Below are 26,890 nucleotides of genomic sequence, written 5' to 3' on the forward strand. Positions count from 1 at the left end.
CATGGAAACCTAATTATTACAAATATACAATATGTTTGCAGTGTTTAACAATAGTAATCAAGTGAACAAAAACAATGATTGCTGAAGTATAACTTGGGAGGATGTTTTGGAGACGAAATTAGACTTTTATTTAACCCTATAGATTTATGATATACTGTACTTATAGGCTATACTGTTAAACTAATGAGGGTAATTTTGAAAAAAAAAGGAATAAAAAGGGAAAAAAGTCCCCAAATCCAATTATTTTTATTACTGTTATTGATTGATTAGCAAATATACAAAGGTACAAGTGCCAGGGACAATATACAGTATTAGCGCAGACATACAGCATACATTAATAAAGTACTAGTAGTAGTGTGTAACCCAAGGTTGGCCTGGTGAGCAGTAAGCAGGTGAAAGCATTTGCCAATCAGTGTGTGTGCGTGTATATATCCGGGTCAGCCTGGGGTCACTTCCTCTTCCTGCATCCACTTGGTGATCAACACTGGGCTGGTGCAACGTGGGCAGACGGCGACCTTAATAGCACTTTGAAGGCACTTTAAAATGCTAAATATGCAGCTATCAGCGGTGAGCTACTTCTTTTATTTTTTGACTCTAAGTCATACAATGTCTTGTTGAGCTGAACTCAAGCTTTTAAAGGTGCTAACGACTCGCTAACGACCTGCTAGCATAAACGGTTAGCAGTTAGCATTAGCATATGAAAGCTCATTGAAAAGATTTCATTATTTGATTTTGAGTTGTAATTTGATTTGGCTTTATGTTCTAGCCCTGAACGACTAAAGGTTTGTTCTTTTGTTTGTGAATTGTGTTTTGTGGCACTTTTGTTTTGGTTAACTTTTGGCTTTATTTAAAGCCATTGTAACAGTAAATATAGTGGTTTTCCCTATGACATTTGGGGTAAATGTTGAGACCATTTTTTTTGATAATTTAAGATTAGAAATGTTGTACAACTAATGAATTTTGATTTAAGAGATATTGATTGCTCTTTTCTGACCTGTTTCAGGTCAGGTTTTTTTTAGTTTAAACCTTTAGGATTTGGACAAAGAATCCCCCTACGATCTCTACGAACTACCTTGGACTCAGTGAAACCTCCACAACTGGTGGTAGGATCAACCTTTTTTTTTGAACAGGATGAAGATTACTCTTGTTCCTTGATTCCCTGGACAAAAGGACTTGAAAAGAAAACGAACTCTAAGGAAGAGAACGTTCCAATCTCAGGCATTGAGATTTGTGTGTTTACTTTGGTTTTGTTTTATTTTGTGAATTTCAAATACAAATCATTATTTTCCAACTTAAGTTGTGTCTGTGGTTTTCATAAAAATTGGACTCCTCATTGAACCCTCGTTACAATCTTGGTGAGCTAGCCAGGAGTCCAATTAAATGAAAACCATTTAATTTTGGGTTTGAATAAGTTGTGGAAGAATCATTTTGACTGTTTAAACTTGTGGTTTTAAGTTAATATGGATTTCATCCAGGAATTAGAGGTCAATATATCATGTTCCGTTATAATCAGTGGTGTTACCCACACAGACACAGATGAAGAAATTTTTGATTGTTTGAAAAGGTATGGGTCCATTAAGAAAATAGCCCCTGTGAATGATTCAAGAAGCAAATACTATAAAAACCTGATCGTTGAGTTTTCACAAGATACCGCTATAGTCGCTTTACAGCCACTATTACCCTATGAATACACTTCAGAAGGGATGCCTGAAGTTACATTTATTGTGAAATCCCTAGCTGCAGAATACACAGAAACAGTTGGCACCAGCTACACCACACACTATTTAAATGAGTTAAAACAACTTGCAAAGTGCAGTGGGAAAAACTTTGAAGAAGTGCTGAAGGATATGATGGACCAAATTGGAGAACAACTGGGAAATGAAAGCGACTCTGAAGAGGAGCCATCAGTACAAATACTGGAACCAACAGCTTCTGCATCTGATCGGCAGGGCCCCCGGCCATCAACAACTCCTGGCACATCGAGGAGGTCCGTTCCCTTAACTGGAGAAGACTTAACTCCACCTGCAATCCAAAGAGTTGTTGTCGAACATATTGTGAGAAAGGATGACGCTAACGCTAATTCTTTGGCTGCACTCAAACTCTGTGCCTTCTCGGGCAAATTCCCCAAGCCTAACAACGAAGCAGATTATGAAACCTGGCGTTCACACATTGAGTTATTACTTGCTGATCCAAGTCTGTCTGCTTTGTATGTTACCAGACGGATCATTGAAAGCTTGTTTTCTCCTGCAGCTGATGTGGTTAAAGGCCTAGGCACTGATACTTTGCCCAGTGCGTATCTGAAGGTTCTTGACTCTGTGCAGGATGGGGCAGGAGCTTTTTGCTCAATTCTTGAACACACTCCAAGACCCTGGTGAACGGTCTTCTGCTTACCTCCAGCGACTACAACTCTGCTTGAACTCTGTAGTAAAAAGGGGAGGTATTTTGACAAGCGAAACAGATAAACATCTCATTAAACAATTCTGCCGTGGGTGCTGGGATAACAGTATAATAACAAATCTACAACTAGAACAGAAGAAGGATAACCCTCCATCCTTTTCAGAGCTTTTGCTCCTCTTGCGCACCGAAGAGGACAGACAGTTATCAAAGGACACCCGCATGAAAAAACACATCAGCTCATCCAAGCAACGGATTCAGCTAAGTACCCAAACTGCTTGTGCTTGTGGTGCAAAGTCACAGACTGACTTTGATGCAATTGAGGATCTCAGGAAACAGATGAACAAGTTGCAGAACCAGCTCACTACTCTTATCTCGCGGAAGGCTCAACCTACTGCGAAGCAACATCCCTTCAAGGCCACTGCATCCAAAGCTAACTCTGGAAAACCAAAGCCGTGGTACTGTTTTAAGTGTGGCGAGGATGGACACATTGCCACAGCATGCAGTAATGCACCCAACCCAAACCTGGTTATGACCAAAAGAACACAGTTACAACAAAAGCAACAAATGTGGGATAGGAAAAACTCAACTCACCAGTCAAACTAGATGCAGCTCTTGCGGAGGGACAGGCGGGGGCTGCAGCTAATCAATGTCCCATCAACCAGTGTCTTCCATCACATTCCACCGGTTACCAAAAGGACTTATTGGCACCAAAAGCCTAGCACAAGTAAACATAAAAGACAACCGATTCAACTGCTTACTGGACACAGGTTCGCAGGTGACTACAGTCCCCCACTCTTTTTACTGCAGCCATCTGTCAGATCAAGAAATAAAGCCGTTAATGGACATTCTTGAAGTTGAGGGGGCCAATGGACAAAGTGTGCCATACATTGAGCTTGACATCACCTTTCCATCTGAACTCTTTGGTACACCAGTTAGCGTGCCTACTCTTGCTCTGGTGGTGCCTGATGTCAGATCCTCTCATTCCCTTGTGCTCATTGGCACCAACACACTTGATGTCGTTTATGAGAAATACTTGGAAGATAAATTGTTAGTGAATCATAATCTTCTGTTGGGATACAGAGCAGTCCTGAAAATACTTGAACTCAGACACAAGCAGACCGATGACGGCTATCATTGTCTCATCCGGATGCATGGGCTGAGGCCACAAACCATTCTAGCAGGAAAAACTGTTGTTTTGGAGGGAACTGCTGCCACTCGCTCTCTGCAGTCTGAGAAATCTGTCCTGATTGAACATCCCTCTTCTTTCTCTTTGCCGGGTGGCTTGACTGTTAAATCATGTCTTGTTGATCTTCCTAGTCGTCAGCTATCCCAAATGCCAGTTGTCATAACAAATGAATCTGATCATGATGTCGTCATCCCTGCTTGATCAGTCATTGCAGAGATGAGTGCGATCCAGTCCATTTTGTCAAAAGAACAAAGTGTTTCTCACCCCGCTCTTGCCAAGCCTGCAGTTTCAAAATCACAGATGACCTTTAACTTTGGTGATTCCCCACTCTCACCGGAATGGAAAGAACGCATAACCAAGAAACTCTTGGTATGCCAGAAGTTTTTGCACAACATGATCTTGACTTTGGCAGAACTGATAAGGTCACTCATCAAATCAGACTTTCAGATGAAACGCCGTTCAAGCACAGACCAAGACCCATTCATCCTCAAGACATCGACGCTGTTCGCAAACATCAAGATCTTCTCGAAAGCGGTGTAATCCGTGAGTCTTCATCTTCCTTTTCGTCACCCATTGTGGTGGTCAAGAAAAAGAACGGCAGCATACATCTTTGCATTGACTATCGGAAGTTGAACTTGCAAACCATCAAAGATGCCTATGCTTTGCCAAAGCTTGAGGACACATTTACAGCTCTGTCAGGATCTAAATGGTTCTCAGTACTCGACCTGAAATCTGGTTATTATCAGATAGAAATGGAAGAAGCAGACAAACCAAAAACGGCCTTTGTTTGTCCCTTAGGATTCTGGGAATTCAATCGCATGCCTCAAGGAGTCACCAATGCGCCAAGCACTTTCCAGCGTCTCATGGAAAAATGTATGGGAGAAATGAACTTGAAAGAAGTCCTTGTCTTCATTGATGACTTGATTATATTTGCACCTACGTTAGAAGAACATGAAGCAAGGTTGTTAAAAGTGCTTGAGCGACTGAAGGAGTTTGGTCTAAAACTCTCCTTGGACAAGTGTCTGTTCTTCCAAACATCTGTCCGCTACCTGGGCCATGTGGTTTCCCGCAATGGTGTTGAAACAGATCCGGAGAAAGTCTCTACTCTCAAAAGCTGGCCAATTCCCAAAACTCTGAAAGAGTTAAGATCATTTCTTGGCTTTGCTGGGTACTACAGACGGTTTGTGAAGGGGTACTCTGCCATTGTCAAGCCCCTTTATGACCTCACATCTGGTTATCCACCTTCACAGAAACACTTGAAACCAACGTTAAAATCTGAAAAATATCTGAACCCCAAAGAACCTTTCGGTGGTCGCTGGACACCAAATTGCCAGCAAGCTTTTGACACCATCATTGAGAAACTAACTTCTGCCCCAGTTCTAGCTTTTGCAAATCCCCAAAAGCCATACATCCTTCATACAGACGCCAGTTCCACTGGTCTGGGAGCTGTGCTCTACCAAGAGCAAGATGGAAAAAACAGAGTTGTTGCTTATGCCAGTAGAGGGCTGTCCCGCAGTGAAGCCCGGTATCCAGCCCATAAACTTGAATTCCTTGCCCTTAAATGGGCAGTAACAGAAAAGTTGAACGACTATCTTTATGGCAGCCATTTCACAGTTGTAACTGACAGTAACCCCCTTACTTACCTCTTGACATCAGCCAAACTTGATGCCACCAGTTACAGGTGGCTTGCAGCTTTATCCACCTTTTCGTTTGTGATCCTGTATCGTGCTGGTAAACAAAGTGCAGACGCTGATGGACTTTCTCGCAGACCACATGGTGATCTCTCAGATGATCTTAAGTCCCAGAAAGAGAGAGAGAAAGAATATGGAGATTTGCTCATCAACATCTTGCTGATCCTTCTATGGTTTCCATTGACAAACACACTGTCCAAGCCATTTGTGACAGACAGCTCATTTACAGTTCAACCAAAGATGGTCCGCATCACAGTAATCTTGCCCTTGTTCAGTCACTTTCAACTTCCAGTGATGCACTGCCTGATAGTTTTGTGTATGATCAGCAGTTTGGATCCTCTGTCATACCTCAGTTTACAGACACTGAAATGGCTGAAAAGCAGCGTGCAGACCAAACTATCAAACATGTCATACATCAGTTGGAAATGGGGGAGACGCCACCACCTGCATTGAGGGATGAACTTCCCGAGTTGCCCCTTCTCCTACGAGAAATAAATCAGTTGGAGCTCCGGAACAACATTCTTGTGAGGAGGAGGCAAACAGGACCTCAGTGTACTTACCAACTCGTTCTACCCCAGGAATTCCGGCTACAAGTCTACATGACCATATGGGGATTGAAAGAACGCTTGACTTGGCCAGAGCCAGATTTTATTGGCCAAGAATGTATAATGATGTATACAGCAAGATAAAGACATGTGAAAGATGTGTGAAAAGGAAATCATTGCCAGAAAAAGCTGCACCCCTTGTAAACCTAAGAACCACAAGACCCCTTGAACTTGTCTGCATGGATTTCTTGTCATTGGAACCAGATCAAAGTCGGATCAAAGACATTCTTGTGATGACTGATCATTTCACAAAGTATGCAGTGGCTGTTCCCACACCTAACCAAAGGGCCAGAACTGTCGCAAAATGCCTATGGGACTATTTCCTTGTTCATTATGGAATTCCTGAAAAACTGCACAGTGACCAAGGACCGGACTTTGAATCTCGTACAATAAAAGAATTATGTGAAATGGCTGGCATCCACAAAGTCAGGACAACTCCTTATCATCCCCGAGGGAATCCAGTTGAACGTTTTAATCGCACACTATTGAACATGCTTGGGACGCTCAGAGATCAGGATAAAACTCATTGGAAGGACTTTGTAAAACCACTTGTACATGCATACAACTGCACAAAGAATGACGTCACTGGATTCTCCCCTTATGAACTCATGTTTGGTCGTCAACCACGATTGCCCGTTGATTTAGCTTTTGGACTACCTGCAAATGATACCCAACATACCTCACATTCTCAATATGTCCAGGATCTCAAATCTCATCTCGAGGAGAGCTATAAATTGGTAATGGAGAATGCAGAAAAGGTCATGCACCGCAACAAAATCAGATTCGACCGACATGTAACTGCTTCTGACTTGTCGGTAGGAGACAGAGTCTTGGTCAGAAATGTCTGCTTGAGAGGAAAACACAAGATTGCAGACAAATGGGAATCAGATCCATATATTGTTGTAAAGAGAGCCGGTCATCTTCCCGTGTACACAGTCAGACCTGAAGATAAAGCTCGTCCTCTACGAACATTACACAGAGACCTTCTTCTTCCTTGTGGGTACTTACCTGCATCGACAAGAACCCCCTCAGTGAAGCAAACCATCAGACCAAGCACTCGCTCAAATCCGGATCCTGTTGACCATCATACAGACTCAGAAGAGCTGTCCGATGATGAAATAATCCCAGCTCACTGGTACACTGAAACGCCTACCTCGGAATCACCAACATTCACCACAATACTTCACACAATGAGGCAACTTTGTTTGGTTTATTACACACACACACACACACACATAGTCACTTAGTCACACGCATATACACACACACACACTGGCTTGTTCACCTGCATGCTGGCTCTCTAGTTTTTGGGTTTAGGTAGCAGTAGCGATAGCTTAGCTCAGACTGCAATCAGATCTCAAGATTTCGGTCGATTGCTGTTATTGTTTTGGTTGGCTCCGTGCCGGTTTCGTGCTTTGTTTGTGTTTTTTTTGTTGCAGATTTCCAGTGCTTGACGTGTGTTTCCGTGTGTTCCTGCTTCCTGGATTGGCAGTGGATGTCGTCACCCCCCCGAGCCCGGTGCAGTCTTTACGAATGTAGCTGATTTATGGTTCCGCGTTACACCAACGTATGCGGCGTGCGGACCGTATGGTTCGCGTCGCCGCGTGCCTTACGCCGTAGTCTCCGCCGTCGATTTAACGCGGATCCATAAATCAGCCTTGACCAGTGAAGAGAGACGTTGCAGTCGCAGCGTCAGTGAGCCGTCAGATGATGATCCGCTTATCATTATCTGCGGGAATTTTACACATCGTCTCCCAAAGAGTCTGACGGTAAAAATCTAACCTTTCTGTGCAAATTATGTTCACCTGCGCTGAGAAAACAAGTCTGAACGTCTGCCTCGTCAACTTCACATCTGAAACGTCATGTGGAGTTAAAGCATCCGTCCAGTGTGAGGAAATATCTGCGAGTCCTTAACAATCAAAAAAGTTCCCAGAAAGACCAAGAGGTCTGATTTCCCAGTAACAGGTAGACAAATTGATAATGCACTACAATGTTGGAGATTTACAGCCTCTGAATAAAGGTGAAACGCCACTAGGACAATACATGATTGTATTCAGCAGGGGTCTCCAACCCTGTCCTGCATGTTTTACATGTTTCCTTGCATCATCACACCTGATTCTAATTAATGGCCGTCATCAGCTTGTCATCCAGGTCTGCACAAGTCTGTTAATGACAGTCATTTATATCAGGGTTCTGAGGGGAAATATCTAAAACATGCAGGACAGGGGTCCTGAGGACCAGGGCTGAAGACCACTGGTATACGGTGGGGGGCGTTTCATTCGTACTTCTCACCTAAAAATATTGAAATGAACTGAATTTGAACTAGTTCAAAGTGAAAATGGTGAAGTATGAACGTGAACTGCTCATTTTTAAACTATGTGAACTGAACTTTGAACTAGTTCATCAGAAGTATGAACTTGCACAACACTGCTAAGAAGGCACTATCAAACATCTCAGAAACACACAAAGACAAGAACATGGACACGGAACAAAGGCTACAGAAGGTGGAAGAATTAGAACGATGTCTTAAGTCCAAGCAGGCTCTGTTCACAAATGCCAAATCACAAAGCGAAGCTGCTGTCAAGGCTAGTTTTATTGTGGCAGAAGAGGTCGCAAAATCCCGGCCTTTTACAGGAGGAGAGTTTATCAAAAACTGTATGCTTAAAGTTTGTGACGCAGTGTGTCCAGACAAAAGGCAACTATTTTCAAACCTGAGCCTGAGCAGAAACACTGTTGCTGAATGTGTAGACCAGCTTTCCAGCAATCTAAAAGAACAGCTTGTGGGAAAGGGAAAAGATTTCATTGCCCAGCTGTCAATTTTCGTTCGTGGAGTAGACTCCAGCCTGAGCACAACAGAAGAGTTTTTGGCATTACGTCCTATGCATGGCACAACTACAGGACAAGATCTGTATGAAGAGGTATCCAGATGTGTAAATGAGATGGGGCTGCCTTGGGAAAAACTCGTAAGATTGACAACAGACCGAGCACCCGCAATGTGTGGGCACAGGCGTGGATTAGTGGCAAGGATGCGTGAGAGGATGCAGAAGGAAAACGTCACAGATGAGCTGACAGCTTATCACTGTATCATACACCAGGAGTTGTTGTGGTGCAAAGCCTTGAAAATGGAACATGTAATGAGCACCATAACGCGAGCAGTCAACTTCATCAGAGCCAAAGGTTTAAATCATCGCCAGTTCAAGGCATTACTGGGCGAGTTAGATACAGAGTATGGTGACTTGCCGTATCACATATAGGTGCGATGGCTAAGCCAGGGAAAGGTGCTGCAAAGCTGTTTCGAGCTGCTGGAGGAGATCTGTCTGTTCATGGAAAGCGAGGGGAAAGACACAACGGAGCTCCGAGATGAAACGTTCCTGCGTGAAATGGCGTTTCTGTGCGACATCACGAGCCATCTGAATGTGATGAATCTGCAGCTGCAGGAACGGGGGCGTGTCATCTCTGATATGTACCGTACAGTGAAGGCGTTTAAAACCAAGCTGAGTCTGAGGGAGACGCAGATGCGGAAAGAAAACTTGAGCCACTTTCCCAGCTGCCAGACCATGAAAGAGAAGCTCTCTACTGCTGTGTTCTCGAGTGCACAGTTTCCTGATTGTAGAAAGCTCGTTGCCACTGGGGCCGACCGACAGGACAGAGGACATAGGGTTTAGTGCAGGAACTCCTTTATTCAATCACACTGCCACACGTGCACCAGCAGAACCTTCTCCCAGCAGATCTCTTGCTGGTGTGCAGCCTTATGTAGCCAGGCAGGGTGGAGAGGTTGATTGGGCACAGGTGTGCCCAATCGGCTGAGTGGCTGCTCCTTCACCCTGCCACACTGATAAACTCAACATACTTGCTGTCGACTTCCAACGCCGATTTGCTGACTTTGAAGTAGAGATGCACCGATCAGGATTTTCAGGGCCGATCACCGATCTCGAAAACCAGTATCGGCCGATCCCGATTTTGCCGATCACCGATCACAGCGTGAAATCCATAAATTCGTCAGTAAGTGTAGTTTACCAGCTTCAGGTTTCCTGTGGTACTAATTATGTACAACATGTGACCAATACAGACAACAGCAGACATGTCACTCTCTAAAAGTTGATACAAGTTACAAACTATAAACCTTAGTTTTCTTGTGGAAAGAGGAATTCAATCTTAAAATAAAAATTAATTATGAATTATTAAGCTTTGTGAAAGCTTTCGCGGTAGCATCCGTCGCGTGTAAAGAAACTCTTCAGTGAAGCAAAACTCTTCACACTAGAGCTCCACATGTCACTCCTGAAGCGACTGACACGACTGTCGTCCTGCGTGAGGGTTTGGACTGTATATATTCTGGTAAAACTCCGACAGGATTTAATCAGTAAAATATTCATGACGCGACAGCGTGTACAGCGGCAGCGCGCACCGCGGATCCGAGCTGCAAAAATGTTTAAACCGTGTTTAAACGTGTTTAGAAAGCGGCTGATGATCAAGGCTTATGAATTCATTACCTTACGATGTAGTTCTTTATTTTTCTTCCTGTCGTTTATAAGTCTCTGTTACAGGTGTTACAGCTGAGTAATTAGTGCCGTTGCTGCGCACTCCTTTTTTTCTGTCTCCCTTTTTTTCTGCTGCAGCCAACTTTGAAAACTCAATATGCTCCGTGTGAAGAACTTTCAAATGTCTAATAAGCTTTGTTGTGTTGAAATTCTTTTGTAACATTCCTCCTCGTGGCATCTCCTTTGGACACATTTTGCAAACTGTAAATTTGTTGTCCTTTTCAAACATTGTAAAACTCCTGCACCGGCGCGGCCGGTCACGCTCCCTCAGGACCGCTCGGTCTGAGATGTAGGAACACCCGCGCGGGCGGAGGTTTGTTGTTGTAAACGTCATCAGATCGGCCGCTCTGAACTATTATTTTTCCGATCTCCGATCAAAGCCGATAGGGCCATTATCGGCCCGATACCGATCGGGGGCCGATCGATCGGTGCATCTCTACTTTGAAGCCCAAAAAAGCAGGTTTGAACTGCTCAGAAAGCGCATCACCAAATCTACAAATGGAGTTGGTTGAGCTTCAGTGCAATGACACACTGAAGGAAAAATATGAGAGTGGGTGCTGCTGAGTTTGCACGTTTCATCCCCGACACAATGCCTCAGCTGCGCATCCAAGCTGCTCGGACGCTCTCTATGTTTGGCAGCACGTACCTGTGTGAACAACTGTTCTCTTTGATGAAGCTAAACAAAACATCACACTGGAGCCGTCTTACTGATAACCATCTTCACTCAATTCTGAGGATTTCCTCAGCTCAGAGCCCGAACATTAATGAACTGGTACAAAAGATGAGACACCACCAAGTATCAGGCTCAGCCTCAGACAAGTGAGCATCACAGAACAGTAAAAAAGTTTTCAATTCAGTTAAATTTTTACATTTGTTTCTACAAGTATTGTTTTGTCTGTGTGCCAGATTTTTATTATTTATTTTATTGTATTTTATTTATTTATATTTATTTTTCAATTGATTGGACTCAGGCAAAATTGCAGATAAGAGCCATGAGAATACAACCGATTTGATTATTTTTTTTTTATTATTTTCTCATTTTACTATTTGAAAGCAGTGATTGGTAGGATCACAGAGCAGCACAATAATGATATAGTTTATTTTTCAGTTTATAATGCATGCAATTTCATTTGTGCATTTATCTTGATATTAAGAAACATATTTTGTTTTTAAAGGACATTTACTTTTTTCTGTTTACCTGTTGAAAATGTTTTCCATTGAAGGTACTGACAGAGCCATAACAAAATGTTTGAATGTTTTAATAAACATTGAACCAGTCCGGCCCTCGCCTTGTAGCAAATTTGTTTTTTTGGCCCTCTGTGGTATTTGACTTTGACATACCTGTCCTACAGGATTTTTCCTCGAACGCGTCTGAAGGGCAAGGAAGTGGCATATCAGTGAACGGATCAGACATTCGGTGACGCCTCGCGTCAAAAACACCTCTCAAAAACTCGGATATAACTGGATTTTTGGAAAAACTCTAACCAAACAAAACAAAAAATGCTCGCGTTTGCCATTTTGGTCCTTTTGGGGACAGCTCTGGCAGTCAGCGGCGGTAAGTCACATTATTACGACATGTTGATATACCGGTATATAATATTTTGTATTTTATTTTATTTTACCAGGTTAGTCCCATTGAGATCGAGAATCTCTTTTTCAAGGGAGATCTGGCCAAAAATGGCAGCTTTAAAAGTTACAGACAAAACAACTGCATTTGTAAGAGCTTTTAAATCAGACAATGACACTTGTCTTTTAGCCACCTTTCTTCTGGCAACATGAACACAAGTCAGAAACCATGATGTCATTACTTGGCATGATTAAAAACAAACAAAAAAAAAACGGATTTTTACTTGCAAAAGTTTTGCCTCAGACAGATAAATCAAAAATAAAAAAGGTTCCTGCCATTTATTCTTTTCCTCACTCGGGCTTATACAACACTTATCTTATTTACACAAAAAAAAAAGTCTATCTTTCAAAGAAACAGATCCCTTTCGGATTTAAAACAAAACCTGCTATATACATACCTGTGTGTGTGTGTGTGTGTGTGTATATATATATATATATATATATATATATATATATACTAATCAGAAAAGCGTCCTGGTTTCATATTCTACATCTAGATGAACAACATTGCAGAAATACCTCTGTGGTGAGGCCTGTCATGAACAAAGTCTTCCTGTTAATTAAAACTCCCATGTTTTCTTCCTGCTGAAGACAGATAGTTGCACATATCAATGGTTAAGATTGAAAAAGAAAACAAAATATTAAGATATATCAGCTAATTTAATTATTGTTCATTTCCCAGAAATACATCAGTCTTCTATTCCAGACTATTTTTGTTCAGAAATGTTCTCAACAAGAACATGTTAAGCACAACTGAAGTATTGTTGCCTTGTTGTTCCTTTTAAGCGCCGTCCACACAGGTGTGTTTTCACACCTGCCATCCTCACAACTTGGGCAGTTTTTCATCTGCACCGGTTTTAGTTTGTATGAAACCAGTGTGCTCTGACATGGATGGGCAAAGGTCGGAGGATTTATGGTTCTGTCATGAAATGATCTCAGATAGTCTTTTATCGGTCTCATGTCACGATGCTGGACCGCTGATGTGGAGCTACAACAAAAGACATTGGTTGCGTCCGAAATTGCATACTTCCACCCTAATGAGTATGCAAAATGAGTGTGCAAGATTTTTAAGTGCGTCCGAAACATTAGAACGTACTCAATAGTAGCTCTATCCATACTCATTCCGGGGAATTTTTTTAGTGTGGATTGATGGACACACTAGCCGAGCAGAAACTTCCCACAATGCAATGCAGCGGCATTTGGTTGCTAAGTGATACGTATATGTAATAAGTATAATATTAAGTATAATAATATTATTACATAACATTAATATTATAATACTCGTGTATAATAATATTATATAATGTCATCTTGTTTCGGCCAGAATAAACGGGAAATAGCGGAGCGGTGCGCTGCTACTGCTGCTGTGATACGTCCCTTCCTCCCAACGGCAGGAAGTGACGTGTGGGTCTTAATAGTACGTCCGAATTAATGCACACTACTCATATTTACTCAAAAGTGTGCCAAATTTAAGTATACTTTTTAGTATATACTTTTTACTTTTTAGTACGGGATTTCGGATGCACCGACTGTGATTCTTTCTGAAAAATCAGTGAATCATAGTGTACACCGGTTCACACTTACAGCCTCATTCACAAGTCTAAATGTTGAATTCAGAGTTTCACAAAGTTCATATATTTTACTTTCTCTATATTGACCTCACATAGTCACAATACACCTTTTTAAACGTTGGTTCTTTGCCTTTACAGGAAACTTTTAGCAGGTTTTGTTTTAAACCTGAAAGGGATCTGTTTCTTTGAAGGATATCAGAAATGTTTTAAGATAAGTGTTGTATAAGCCCGAGTGAGGAAAAGAATAAATGGCAGGAACCTTTTTTATTTTTGATTTATCTGTCTGAGGCAAAACTTTTGCAAGTAAAAATCCGTTTTTTTTTGTTTGTTTTTAATCATGCCAACTAATGACATCATGGTTTCTGACTTGTGTTCATGTTGCCAGAAGAAAGGTGGCTAAAAGAGAGAGAATATATTTCAGATTGGGTGTGATAGTTTAAGCTCTCTGAAATTCTTATAATCATAATAAAATGAATGACAGGTCCATTATATGAGTTAAATCTTCCGATTCCTCAGATTGTTTTACATTGAATTTTTTATTTTTTTTTCTTCTCCCATACAATTTTCAGATCGGCACAAGCTGTCTTACATCTACACAGCCTTCTCCAAACCCGCAGTATCCCCTGGCATCCATAAGTTCACTGCCATGGGCATGCTTGACAATAAGATCATTGACTACTTTGACAGCACACAGCAAAAGAAAGTTCCCAGAACGTCCTGGATGAAAGAGAGACTGGAAAAAGAATATTGGGACAAAGGCACAGTGTCCCGGAAGAGCAAGCAGCTTTGGTTCCAGGTCAACATCGAAATCCTGATGGAGCGAATGAGACAGAATGACACAGGTAAGATCTAAAAAGTATGAAAGAGCAGTAATCTATAACAATGGTCTGCAAGCTGTAAATTTAAGGGTTGTCCCGATCAGGATTTTTTAGCTCCCGATCCGATCCCGATCACTTGAGTTTGAGTATCTGCCGATCCCGATTTTTCCCGATCCGATCACTTTTTTTGGCTCCCGATACATTTCCGATACTTTTTCCCGATCAGATACATTTTGGCAATGAATTAAGTAAAAAATTAAAGTTAAAAAAAAGTAAAGTAAATTAAGTAAAAATAATGTATTGTCCATTCTCTCCAACATGGACATTTTTTTATTTTTTTTCACTGACTGCATCATTGGATGAAAACAAAGCTTATCAGCTCTAGTGCCACAAAATGTAGAAACATGAAATTGTAAACTAAAACAAAAAAAATACAGAATAGTAATTGATTTATAACAAAAATAAATCAATTTCACTTCAAAAGGAGGTAGTTTACCTACTAGGTTCAAAAGTTGAATGACATTCAGTCAAACTCACAATCAATAAGAAAATTAAAATACATTTTGGCTTAACCAGAATTCTCAACAGCATGAAATGAATAGCAGCAGCTTTTCATCACGGCTGTTATAGTTTTCTGTCACTGTGTTGTAATGATGTTACGCAGAGCGTAGGAACCAAGTGTGGTTGTTCAGAGTCGGACCCTTTAGACCAGGGATGTCAGACTCATATTAGGTAGAGGGCCGTATTCCTTCAAATGAGACCTTAAGGGGGCCCGATATTTTTTTTTACATCAATTAAATATCAATATAATTCAAACCAACATAATTGCATGTTGGTACATGAAAACACAGGTAACACAATGTAAAATTACAAATGTAGTAGAGAAAAAAATAGCCTACCAAATAATTTTTTTTTTCCTAATCATCCTACTCTACTCTTAACAATAATTACAATGAGTCTGAGTCACTCAGAGTTAACAAAAAAATAATAATCTACCAAAGAAAACATTTTTTTTATTATTCATACCACACTTTTTAAAATTTAAATGAGTCACTTACAGTTAACAAAAATAGTCTCCTAAAGAAAACTTTTTTCCCATCAAACAACTCTAAACAATTATAGATGGTGTTTGAATCTGAGTCACTCATTAATTATAAGTGTTGTGTTGATCTGCCCAGAGGTGTCTCCGAGCCGGTGCACGTGCATGTGTATGCACGTGTCCGAGCTCAGCGCCGCAGCTCAGCGCAACAGGTGAGCGCAATTGGACTAATAACAGCTCGACCCAGAGACAATGAGACAGGACCGGTGTTCTGCCAATCCTTGCTCCCTGCCGAGAAATGCTACTTTGTGGTTCCGCGCATGTGCACAGTCGATTTTCAAAGTTTGCATCATTTCTTGCATGATGTAAAATGGATAATATGGGATGTTGAGTATTTGATCCTTCAAAATACACTAACCATGACATGAATTGCTTTACACTTTGTGAACATTATACGATAAAGAGAAAAAAACAATTCTATCGCTTTATTTGATATTCATTCAGTCCTTCACCTTTATTTAACCAGGCAGGTCATTAAGAACAAGATCTTATTTACAATAACGGCCTGGCAAAAGACAAGGACCACTTGGGGGAAAAGGAAGTGGGCTAGGGAGTAAAACACAGTAAAATTGTAGCTCTACAAAGGTGGAAAACCATTAGGTAGCATTTTTTGACAAAGCAGCAGAAATTGGCAGAACACCAGTTCTAGAAAATGATGTCTACGGTGCATCTCAGATCAGAGGGGGTGCACATGCCTGGCACGTTATTCAACACTAAATTATGCATTTTCCCATAATTTCAAGCGGAATGATAATAGCAAAACAAGAATATTTCAAGTGTATTTCAAATGCTTTATTGCAGCAATATTGCTGCAGAACAAAGAAAATGCTACATTTAGTCTGGGCTACCTCACCCATCAGACAATCTAGCAACAGATGTTTCTTACCCTGAAAACAAAACATAGAAATTCAAACTAATTTTATCTATACAGCTCAAAACCATCACTAAACATGACAGTCATTTCAAGTGGAATGATACCTGTCAAACAATAATATTAAAAGTGTCTTTCAAGTGCATTTTTGCAGCAATATTGCTGCAGAACAAAGAAAATGCTACATTTAGTCTGGGCTATCTCACTCATCAGACAATCTAGCAACAGAAAATAAAACATAGAAAAATAAATAAAAATAAATATAACCATAAATATAAACTTGCTTGCGTGGTTGTGCTTGAACCACTTCAGAATATCCATCGTTACTTTGTGTTAACGGAGCAGCAGAGAGCAGCGTCTTGCAGATGAGTGACGTACACTGGCTGATTTATGGTTCTGCGTTGCACCAACGCAGTGCTACGGCGTAGGATTCGCGGGGACGCGAACGTACGGTGCGCGTCGCCGCGTACCCTATGCTGTCGATTTAACGCGGAACTATAAATCAGGCTTGCGCGCGCACTTGTCAGTTTTCTTTTCGTCTTTTCAACTGAGCATGCAAACACATAAACCGAGGGTGCAATGCATGCTTATGCACCCTCGTAGAACCGGGCCTGCAATGAGATGAAACGAGTGCTGACAGAAAGGCAAGATTATACAGGAATCACTAGGAATCACTGGAGAAAACGCGTGGGAAAGAGGAAAAAAGACCAAAGAGGCTACCGGGTTTTCACTCGTTTTCTCCCGTGATTCCTAGTGATTCCTGTATAATCTTGCCTTTCTGTCAGCACGCCATGAACAACTCGTGTCATCTCTTTGTCTCTGGCTCGAGCTGTTATTAGTCCAAATTGCGCTCACCTGTTGCTCTGAGCTGCGGTGCCTCGCTCGGACACGCGCATACACATGCACGTGCACCCGCTCGCAGACGCACCTCTCGGCAGATCAACACAATAATAAGCTACATTTTCTATTGGTAGTTATGAAAGGCAATCCATTGTCCAGAATAGTCTGTTGAGATGGTTAGTCCAGCTGGCCTGTTTTCAGGAGATTTATAATTTTTTTTTTAATTTATAATTTTTATTTTTTTGTTTTTTTTAATTATTATTATTTTTTTTTTACATTATTATTTTTCCCTTTCCACCCGAGGCCGGATGAAGCCTGCTTGCGGGCCAGATTCGGCCCGCGGGCCGTATCCCTGACATCCCTGCTTTAGACCGTAACACCGGTCCCGCAAAATAGCAGGCCGTCATCCCTGTGTTGTTACCGAGTCAATAAAGTGGACCAAAAGATGATTTACGAGTGGCGGATAATCATTTACAAAAGACTACAGTCACTTTTCTCCGACAGCTTAAAACTTTCAGATTGTTTATCTGAGCGTAGTCTAGCTGTTGTTAGCTCTCTGTTAGCCACGCTTCTTCCCCTCCAGCACCAGCGTCTCTTCCAGCCGCCGGCGCCGCCCAAAATCTTATAATAAACACACATCAACTGTCTGTATTGTTAAATACAATTATAAAACGATTTAATAATTAATATATGTTAAAACATATGCACAGAGCAACAAGCAAACAAATAAGACAAACTGGCCTGGAGCCGCTGTGAGCCGCAGCTGCAGCCAGAGCGGGGCTGCGGCGACTCCGCGCTTCCAGCGCTCCCAGGTCGCGGAGTCGGAGACGAGCCGGCCAGCCATAATAACAGTTATAATAATAATAATAATAATAATAATAATAATAATAACAGTATGTCCCGATCGTTTTTTGGCCGATCCCGATCTTTTGAAAATGACGTGATCGGGCCCGATTGATCGGGTGGCCGATCGATCAGGACAACACTAGTAAATTTCCTTACCTCTAAATATTACTATTTAAGTCAATAAAAAGTCCAAATCAACCTAAGTTTTAATTATAATGCTTGACTCTTGTCCATCAGATTTACACATCCTCCAGTGGATGCATGGCTGTGAGGCTGAAAAACAGGGTGATGATCTCAAGTTTGTCGATGGCGTGCACATGTACCATTATGATGGAGATGACTTCCTGTCGTTTGATAATAACGACCAAATCTGGGTTGCCAAGACTGATGCAGCATTGTCCACCAAGAGGAAGTGGGACGATGTCCCAGCCCTGAAAGAATACACCAAGGGCTACCTGGAGAAGGAGTGCTTGGACTGGATGGGCGCGTTCATAGACTACGGGCAGTTGCAGCTGCTTAATGCCAGTATGTATAACATTAAATACTTTCCGTAATGATTTCTGCTCGGCATTAAGAGATTTTTGGATGTGGATTACTGAGCAGGCATGTTTGATTTGCCGAGAAATAATGAAGTCAGGGAAAAAAAATGGATGTTCGTGTCCAGAAGAGATACTCACGTGCATTATTGGGATGTTTTTTCATGCATGACAACGCCCTAGCAACAGTCTTACCCTGGGCGGCATTCCAGCTTTGTAACTCTGGTTAGATGAGTACAACAAATCATTGTTAACACACCACCGATGGAAATGAACATTTGCACCAAACCTGTTTCACATTTTCGTTGTACTTGTCTCATGAGTTTGTACGGTTTCTCCTTGCAGAGAAACCTGAGGTGTACGTGTTTGCACTCAAGGCCAAATCTGAGACGAGTGTGATTTTGAAATGCCTGGCCACCGGCTTCTACCCAGAGGACATTATCCTGCGGATCAGAAGGAACGGCCGGTCCCTCACTGCACGCGACGGGCTGGTCAGCTCTGGAGTTCGACCAAACGGGGACGAGACCTTTCAGAGGAGAGACTATGTCGAGATTTTGAAGTCCGACCATTCCGAATACATCTGTGAAGTCATACACGAGGCCTCTCGTGTGAATGTTCCGAAGAAATGGGGTAAGAATTTTTTTTTTTTTTTTGTGTGTTTGATATTTGTTCATCAGTTTGTGTTTGTCCAGCAGATACTTGCATTGCAAGTTCAATCACAATCTAGACATTAAAAGTCATTTTTACGAGTTGCAGGAGCAGTGTTTAAATACAGCAATAATATTTAATCATTAGTGTTGTCATTTCCATTTATTGTTACTATGGATATACATATTATTGAATTTCTTCTTTCGACCTTTCTGGCAAAGGTTTTCACACCAAATGTTTCGTTGGTTGTGTGGAGCATTCTGAAAATGACTCTTGACTCATTACAGAGATTCAAATAAACATTAATAATTGGATATTTCCATCCAACCATCCATCGTCCGCCACTTATCCGTTCCCGGGTCGCGGGGGCAGCAGCCTCAGCAGGGATGCCCAGACTTCCTTCACCCCAGAAACTTCCTCCAGCTCCTCCGAGGGGAGTCCGAGACGCTCCCAGGCCAGCCGAGAGACATAGTCTCTCCAGCGTGTCCTGGGTCTCCCCCGGGGTCTCCACCCGGACATGCCTGGAACACCTCCCTAGGGAGGATGGACATGCCTGGAACACCTCCCTAGGGAGGAGGGACATGCCTGGAACACCTCCCTAGGGAGGCGTCCAGGAGGATCCGGTACAGATGCCCAAGCCACCTCAGCTGACTCCTCTCAATGTGAAGGAGCAGCGGCTCGACTCCGAGCTCCTCCCGGGTGACCGAACTCCTCACCCTATCTCTAAGGGAGCGTCCAGCCACCCTGCGGAGGAAACTCATCTCAGCTGCTTGTATCCGTGATCTTGTCCTTTCGGTCACTACCTAAAGTTCATGACCATAGGTGAGGGTAGGGGCGTAGATTGACCGGTAAATTGAGAGCTTCGCCTTTCGACTCAGCTCCCTCTTCACCACAACGGTCCGGTACAGCGACCGCATAACTGCGGACGCTGCACCGATCCGTCTGTCAATCTCCCGCTCCATCGTTCCCTCACTCGTGAACAAGATCCCGAGATACTTGAACTCCTCCACCTGAGGCAGGACTTCTCCACCCACCAGGAGAAGGCACGCCACCCTTTCCCGGTGGACAACCATGGCCTCGGTCTTGGAGTTGCTGATTCTCATCCCTGCCGCGTCGCACTCGGCCGCAAACCGCCCCAGCACATGCTGAAGGTCCCGGTCCGATGAAGCCAACAGGACAACATCATCTGCAAAAAGCAGAGATGAAATCCTGTGTTTCCCACACCGGATGGCTGCGCCTAGAAATCCTGTCCATAAAAATTATGAACAGGACCGGTGACAAAGGGCAGCCCTGCCGGAGTCCAACATGCACCGGAAACAAGTCTGACTTACTGCCGGCAATGCAAACTAAACTACTGCTCCAATCATACAGAGACCGGACAGCCCTTAATAGAGGGCCCCGGACTCCATACTCACTTAGCACCCCCCACAGAATGACATGAGGGACACGGTCAAATGCCTTCTCCAGATCCACAAAACACATATGGACTGGTTGGGCAAATTCCCATGAACCCTCGAGCACCCTGCGGAGGGTATAGAGCTGGTCCAGTGTTCCACGGCCGGGACGAAAACCGCAATCCGAGGTTCAACTATCGGCCGTATTCTCCTATCCTGTCAGGGTTTGACACTTCCCCCCAGTTTGTAACTTTCAGTTTCTGTCTTGCCCCGCCTGTGTCCCATCCGCCCTGATTGTGTCTGCACCTGTGTCTCGTCATGTCTCGTTATCCCTTCAGTATATCTTGTCTTGTCATTCCTTGGTTCCCTGTCGGTCCGTACTGGTTCTTCCTCCATGTCTCCTCGTTGTTTTTCCCTGTTCCTGGTTTTTGTTTATCCTGCTCTGCAGCGCCTTATGTTTTGCCTTTTTTGGATTAAAACCCTTTTGTTTTTTGAGAACTCCTGCCTCTGGCCTCCCTCTCTCTCCTGCACTTGGGTCCTAGAAAACCATACCACAACAGAACGGACCGACCAACATGGACCCAGCGGGAGAGTATATTACTCTTTTTGAGTTCTTCCGCCGAGAGGCAGAGAAAAATGGCGACCCCTTTCTGGGAACCTGCCAGGCTCGAGGCGGGCCCGGGGGTCCTCAGCCCCAGGGGAAGCGACGGCGTCAGCGCCAGCCCCAGCCTGTTCCGGTGGGGGCCCTGGACGCACCTCTTCCTGTTCCCGAGGTGGTCCTGGACGCATTCCAGCCTGTTCCCCCCTTCTGGGGAACACGCCTGGCTCGAGGCGGGCCCGGGGGTTCTCAGCCCCAGGGGAAGCGACGGCGCCAGCGCCAGCCCCAGCCCCAGCCTGTTCCTGCTCCAGCGGTGGTCCTGGACGCATCGCCCCCTGTTCCTGCTCCAGCGGTGGTCCTGGACGCATCGCCCCCTGTTCCTGTTCCTGCTCCAGCGGTGGTCCTGGACGCATCGCCCCCTGTTCCTGCTCCGGCGGTGGTCCTGGACGCATCGCTCCCTGTTCCTGCTCCAGCGGTGGTCCTGGACGCATCGCTCCCTGTTCCTGCTCCAGCGGTGGTCCTGGACGCATCGCTCCCTGTTCCTGCTCCGGCGGTGGTCCTGGACGCATCGCTCCCTGTTCCTGCTCTGGCGGTGGTCCTGGACGCATCGCCCCCTGTTCTGGCTCCAGCGGTGGTTCTGGACGCCTCAGCTCCTGCTGGAGTTCCTCCTCCGGTGATGGTTCCGGACCCCCCCCAGCCAGCTCCGAGGACCCGTGTCCCCCCTCAGCCAGCTCCGAGGACCCGTGTCCCCCCTCAGCCAGCTCTGAGGACCCGTGCCCCCCCTCAGCCAGCTCCGAGGACCCGTGCCCCCCCTCAGCCAGCTCTGAGGACCCGTGCCCCCCCTCAGCCAGCTCCGAGGACCCGTGTTCCCCCCCAGCCCGCCCTGGATGTGGACTGTGGGGACATCTGGGATCTGTCCCTTGAGGGGGGGCCAGCGCCCCGGACCCGGGTACCCCCGCAGCCGGCACCTCGGACCCGGGTACCCCCGCAGCCGGCACCTCGGACCCGGGTACCCCCGCAGCCAGCGCCACGGACCCGGGTCCCCACTCGGGCAGCTCCGGGGATCCTCTGCCCCCCGACGCCGGCTCCCCGCATCCTGTCTGCTCCTGTTCCGGCTCCCCGCATCCTGTCTGCTCTTGTTCCGGTTCCCCGCATCCTGTCTGCTCCTGTTCCGGCTCCCCGCATCCTGTCTGCTCCTGTTCCGGTTCCCCGCATCCTGTCTGCTCCTGTTCCGGCTCCCCGCATCCTGTCTGCTCCTGTTCCGGCTCCCCGCCTCCTGTCAGTCCCGACTCCGGCTCCCCGCCTCCTGTCAGCCCCGACTCCGGCTCCCCGCCTCCTGTCAGCCCCGACTCCGGATCCTGAGGCGGTCCCGCAGTCCTCTGTTCCTGAGGCGGTCCCGCAGCCCTCTGTTCCTGAGGCGGTCCCGCAGCCCTCTGTTCCTGAGGCGGTCCCGCAGCCCTCTGTTCCTGAGGCGGTCCCGCAGCCCCGTCAGGTTCCAGAGCCCCGTCAGGTTCCCGAGCCCCGTCAGGTTCCCGAGCCCCGTCAGGTTCCCGAGCCCCGTCAGGTTCCCGGGCCCCGTCAGGTTCCCGAGCCCCGTCAGGTTCCCGAGCCCCGTCAGGTTCCCGAGCCCCGTCAGGTTCCCGAGCCCCGTCAGGTTCCCGAGTCCCGTCAGGTTCCCGAGTACCGTCCAGTCTCAGAGCCCCGCCAGGAATCCCCGTCACGCCCCCCCGCCAAGACCCAGGCCTAGGCCTCGGGGACGCCCCCCCGAGCTCTCTCGCTGGTCTGCTCGGTCCCGAGGGCGGCCCCCGGAGCTTTGGCCGTGTGTGGCCTGGGCCCTCCTTCAGGCCCCCTCCGCCCACCCTGGGTTAGGACTCTGGGGACATCTGGGATCTGTCCCTTGAGGGGGGGGGTACTGTCAGGGTTTGACACTTCCCCCCAGTTTGTAACTTTCAGTTTCTGTCTTGCCCCGCCTGTGTCCCATCCGCCCTGATTGTGTCTGCACCTGTGTCTCGTCATGTCTCGTTATCCCTTCAGTATATCTTGTCTTGTCATTCCTTGGTTCCCTGTCGGTCCGTACTGGTTCTTCCTCCATGTCTCCTCGTTGTTTTTCCCTGTTCCTGGTTTTTGTTTATCCTGCTCTGCAGCGCCTTATGTTTTGCCTTTTTTGGATTAAAACCCTTTTGTTTTTTGAGAACTCCTGCCTCTGGCCTCCCTCTCTCTCCTGCACTTGGGTCCTAGAAAACCATACCACAACATATCCAGTACCCTGGCGTAGACTTTCCCCGGGAGGCTGAGAAGTGTGATCCCCCTATAGTTGGAACACACTCTCCGGTCCCCCTTTTTAAACAGAGGGACCACCACCCCGGTTTGCCACTCCAGCGGTACCGTCCCCTTCCTCCATGCAATGTCACAGAGGCGTGTCAACCAAGACAGCCCTACGACATCCATTGGATATTTCATGCAACTCAATTCTTTCATGTTGTAGGGAGCATTTTTTGCAATATTTAACCAAGAAAGGCCATTTTTTCCTAGTTTGTAGATGTGACTATCCTTGTGCTCACAACAAATTTATTTATATATATATATTTTTTTAATGCCATAACGGTGCATAGATATCGTATTGAAAGTGAACGGAACATTAAACATTTCAAATGTTTTCTGTGTTTTAGATTACAAGCCTCCTGCTGAAGCTCGAAACGGTGTCGTTACCGGTGGTGCTGTGGCTGGTGTACTTGTGTTGATCGCAATCGGGGGGATTGTGCTCTTGTGTCTCTTGTATAAAAATGGGATTATCGGTGAGTAGAAATACTGTAAAGGATTAGTTCTCATCAACAGGTCCCTAAATTTATTTTCAAATTTGCATTTTCAGTATTCAAAGTAGAGTATTTTTACCAAAATTCCACAGCTCATTATTAAGAATGAGAAAGATTAAAATCAACTGCTGATGCGTTGTCGTTTATGTTACAAAGATATATCATTTTATGAGGCACTCAAAGGTCACCTGCTGTTTTAGAACTGCCAGTAAAATGATTTCAATCATTTATTCACTGAAGTTGAGGTCGACCAAAGTTCAATGTTTGGATCAGAATCGTTACTCACAGATTTGTTGTCATTTCCTGCTTCTAATACAAACCCCTCCTCTTAAAACTTGCATTATAGAGAGGCATGAGCAGGCTGTGGGGACAGGTAACAACATGTTCATGAATGCCTCATTAAACCATAACGATCTCAGGTGTAATGGGTTTTTTTGGTTGTTTTTTTACCTTGAATCCTATTCATGGCTGGTTCAAAACAAAAACATTAAAATGTCATTTCATCGTTTTACCTCCTTGTGTTTTGAACCAGTGCGTTGTACTTCACATAAGCATTAATATGCCAAATATTTGAGTTTAGCGGCCCGTCAGTGTTCAACCAAACATATGATCCTGTCAGGAAAGGCAAAAAAAAGGACTAATTCTGAAGAAAACAATGCATTTAAAACGTTTTTTTGGACAAATGCAGTTGACTTTTTGTTCAATCTTTTTTGTTATAAGGAGTTGTACCTGTTTTAAATTCAAATTTACTAGGACAAATGAAACAAGTAATCTCGAGGGCTTAAATATACGATCATAAGAATAACAGTACATATTGCAACACGTTAATATTGATAATCATTTTCATCACTTCAATAGTTTTTGTTACTTTCAGCCTTGAGGTTTTTTCTGAAAGGATAAATGTCATATTTGTGTTGTGAATGGTAAAACAAGTCTTTGTGTTCATAACATCACCACCGATTTAACCAAACTGCACTTAAATTCATGAAATCACTTATCATAAAGATTCATCTTTCAGGTTCACTTCATTTATCAATCCACATGCATTTGGATCTTCTTTAAATGTTGTTGATTGAACTCATATTTGCCCAGATGAAACTTTGTAAACTTGAGTCACGCTGCCATAGTCATTTAAGAAAGACGTTGTCTTTCAAACAGCCGTTCGTCTGATCTTTTTCTAAATTTACTGTCATTAGTTGCAACATTTACATTCTCAATGAAACCTACAGGATTTTTTTATTTATTTATTTTTACATGATCATTGTAATGCCTCATCTTTTAGTTGTAATAGTGTAGTGTTTTTAGAAAGATGAGACTATAATAAAACATTCAGAATCTTTCACTTTCATAGAGTAACTTTTAATCATCTTGGTTTCAACAGGTAAGCGTTCTCCTTCTGTTCCCAGTATCTCCAGCTCTGGTGAGTACAACTTCTCTCTTTCTGCCATAATCAGCAATATTAAAATAATAAAAGGCTTGCAATATTTCAGCTGATTTGTAAAGAATCCAGAATGTATGACATTTTTGTTTTTTTAATTGCATTACAGAAAATAAAGAACTTTATCACAATATTCAAATTTTCTGAGACGGTCCTGTAGGTAGCTAATATACGTGAGATCAGGAGGATTCTCCAGACTTCTAGATGGATTCTGGTTCCTGGTGCAGTGCCATCTGACGGTCACGAGCATTTAATCACGTAATTACACATTATAAAGAGATGAATATATGTTGCAGTCTTGCTTCAAGAAAAACACTTTATCATGCCAAGACTGCTCCTTCTCCTACATTTGAAGGAGTGTATTATACATATTGATACTGAATTGGAAAAAATTAAATGAGGTCAGCAAGCAAAAACATGGGCTATATCAGGTTCTTTAGTTAAATACAAGCCAATGAAAAGCAGGAAATGCAAGAATTATTGCCTCTTTTTTTTCTAAATAACATCCCAATTCTCTTATTTGCAGTTGAAATATGTTTTACTGTTCTAGTAGTTCTAACGGTGATTGGCTGCATCGTTATATACTTGACTTGAACCTGAATGTAAAACTGGATTTCTCTTCCATAGTCTCCACCAACATTGACTCAGCTTTCGGTAGTAAGTATTAAAGTTTTTTTGATAAGTCGGGAACTGTCCATGCAGAGCATTCTGTTTATCATTTTTAGCAAAGTCAGTTTGAAGATCTCTGTGCTTTTTCTTTTCTTTTATTTAAACATGAAATAATACATCTTTATTTCTGCAGCTGATGCCAGCAGCAACGCAAGCTCGTCTTCAAAGTCAAGTGAAGAAAAGGAAAGAGTCTCTGGGCCCGTATAATCTTACCTGCAGCCAAAAATCTGAAGCCTCTTGAACCAGCACCAATTCATGGTGTCCAAATTAAAGGACACAAAAACCAAATTTCAACTGAATAGTAGTTAACGTGGTTTTGTAGAAATTCTTAGACTGGATGAAAGTAAAATTCAGTGTTATCATGGTAATTTAACCACGTAGCTCTCTGCGTAAATGACAGGATTTGTCACCTGTCAGATCGTGTCGTGTTGTGATCAGATATATCCAATTCCATAGTCAGAGTTTATGTTATTAAAGGGTGACTGTTTTTAACAAAACGGAAACACTTTACTGGTCAAGTTATTGTGAAACAAAGACTAATCTGGCGTGAATATTTGAAAATGTAAAGAAGCCCCAGAAAAAAAAAGATTGCCAAAAACAAGGGGATGAGGTCAACTTTAAAAATGCCCCTGCAGGCGCCAGTTTCTTAGGCCACTTTACTGCAAGTTGAGTACTTTGGGTAAATAACCAAGCTAAAGACTCAGCT

At 43.9% G+C, this 26,890-nt stretch overlaps 1 protein-coding gene across 3 annotated transcripts; it reads left to right on the forward strand.

The window, feature by feature from the left end:
• Window positions 1-488: 488 nt before the first annotated feature.
• Window positions 489-26,560, forward strand: LOC133460703 (H-2 class I histocompatibility antigen, Q10 alpha chain-like). 3 transcript variants are annotated; one of them, XM_061741436.1, is made up of 10 exons: window positions 489-567; window positions 1,004-1,103; window positions 11,770-11,972; window positions 14,184-14,456; window positions 18,326-18,613; window positions 18,970-19,254; window positions 23,934-24,059; window positions 25,459-25,497; window positions 26,143-26,172; window positions 26,318-26,560. In XM_061741436.1, the coding sequence occupies exons 3-10, from the start codon at window positions 11,918-11,920 to the stop codon at window positions 26,389-26,391; spliced, it is 1,170 nt and encodes a 389-aa protein (XP_061597420.1). In that variant the 5' UTR covers window positions 489-567; window positions 1,004-1,103; window positions 11,770-11,917; the 3' UTR covers window positions 26,392-26,560. The 3 variants fall into 3 exon arrangements, with proteins under 3 accessions (XP_061597420.1, XP_061597421.1, XP_061597422.1); XM_061741437.1 differs by lacking the exon at window positions 1,004-1,103 and having other exon boundaries at window positions 497-567; XM_061741438.1 differs by lacking the exons at window positions 489-567; window positions 1,004-1,103 and having other exon boundaries at window positions 11,751-11,972.
• The last annotated feature ends 330 nt before the right edge of the window (window positions 26,561-26,890 follow it).

The sequence above is a fragment of the Cololabis saira genome, chromosome 15, assembly GCF_033807715.1.
Source record: "Cololabis saira isolate AMF1-May2022 chromosome 15, fColSai1.1, whole genome shotgun sequence".
In the NCBI taxonomy this organism is placed as follows: domain Eukaryota; kingdom Metazoa; phylum Chordata; class Actinopteri; order Beloniformes; family Belonidae; genus Cololabis; species Cololabis saira.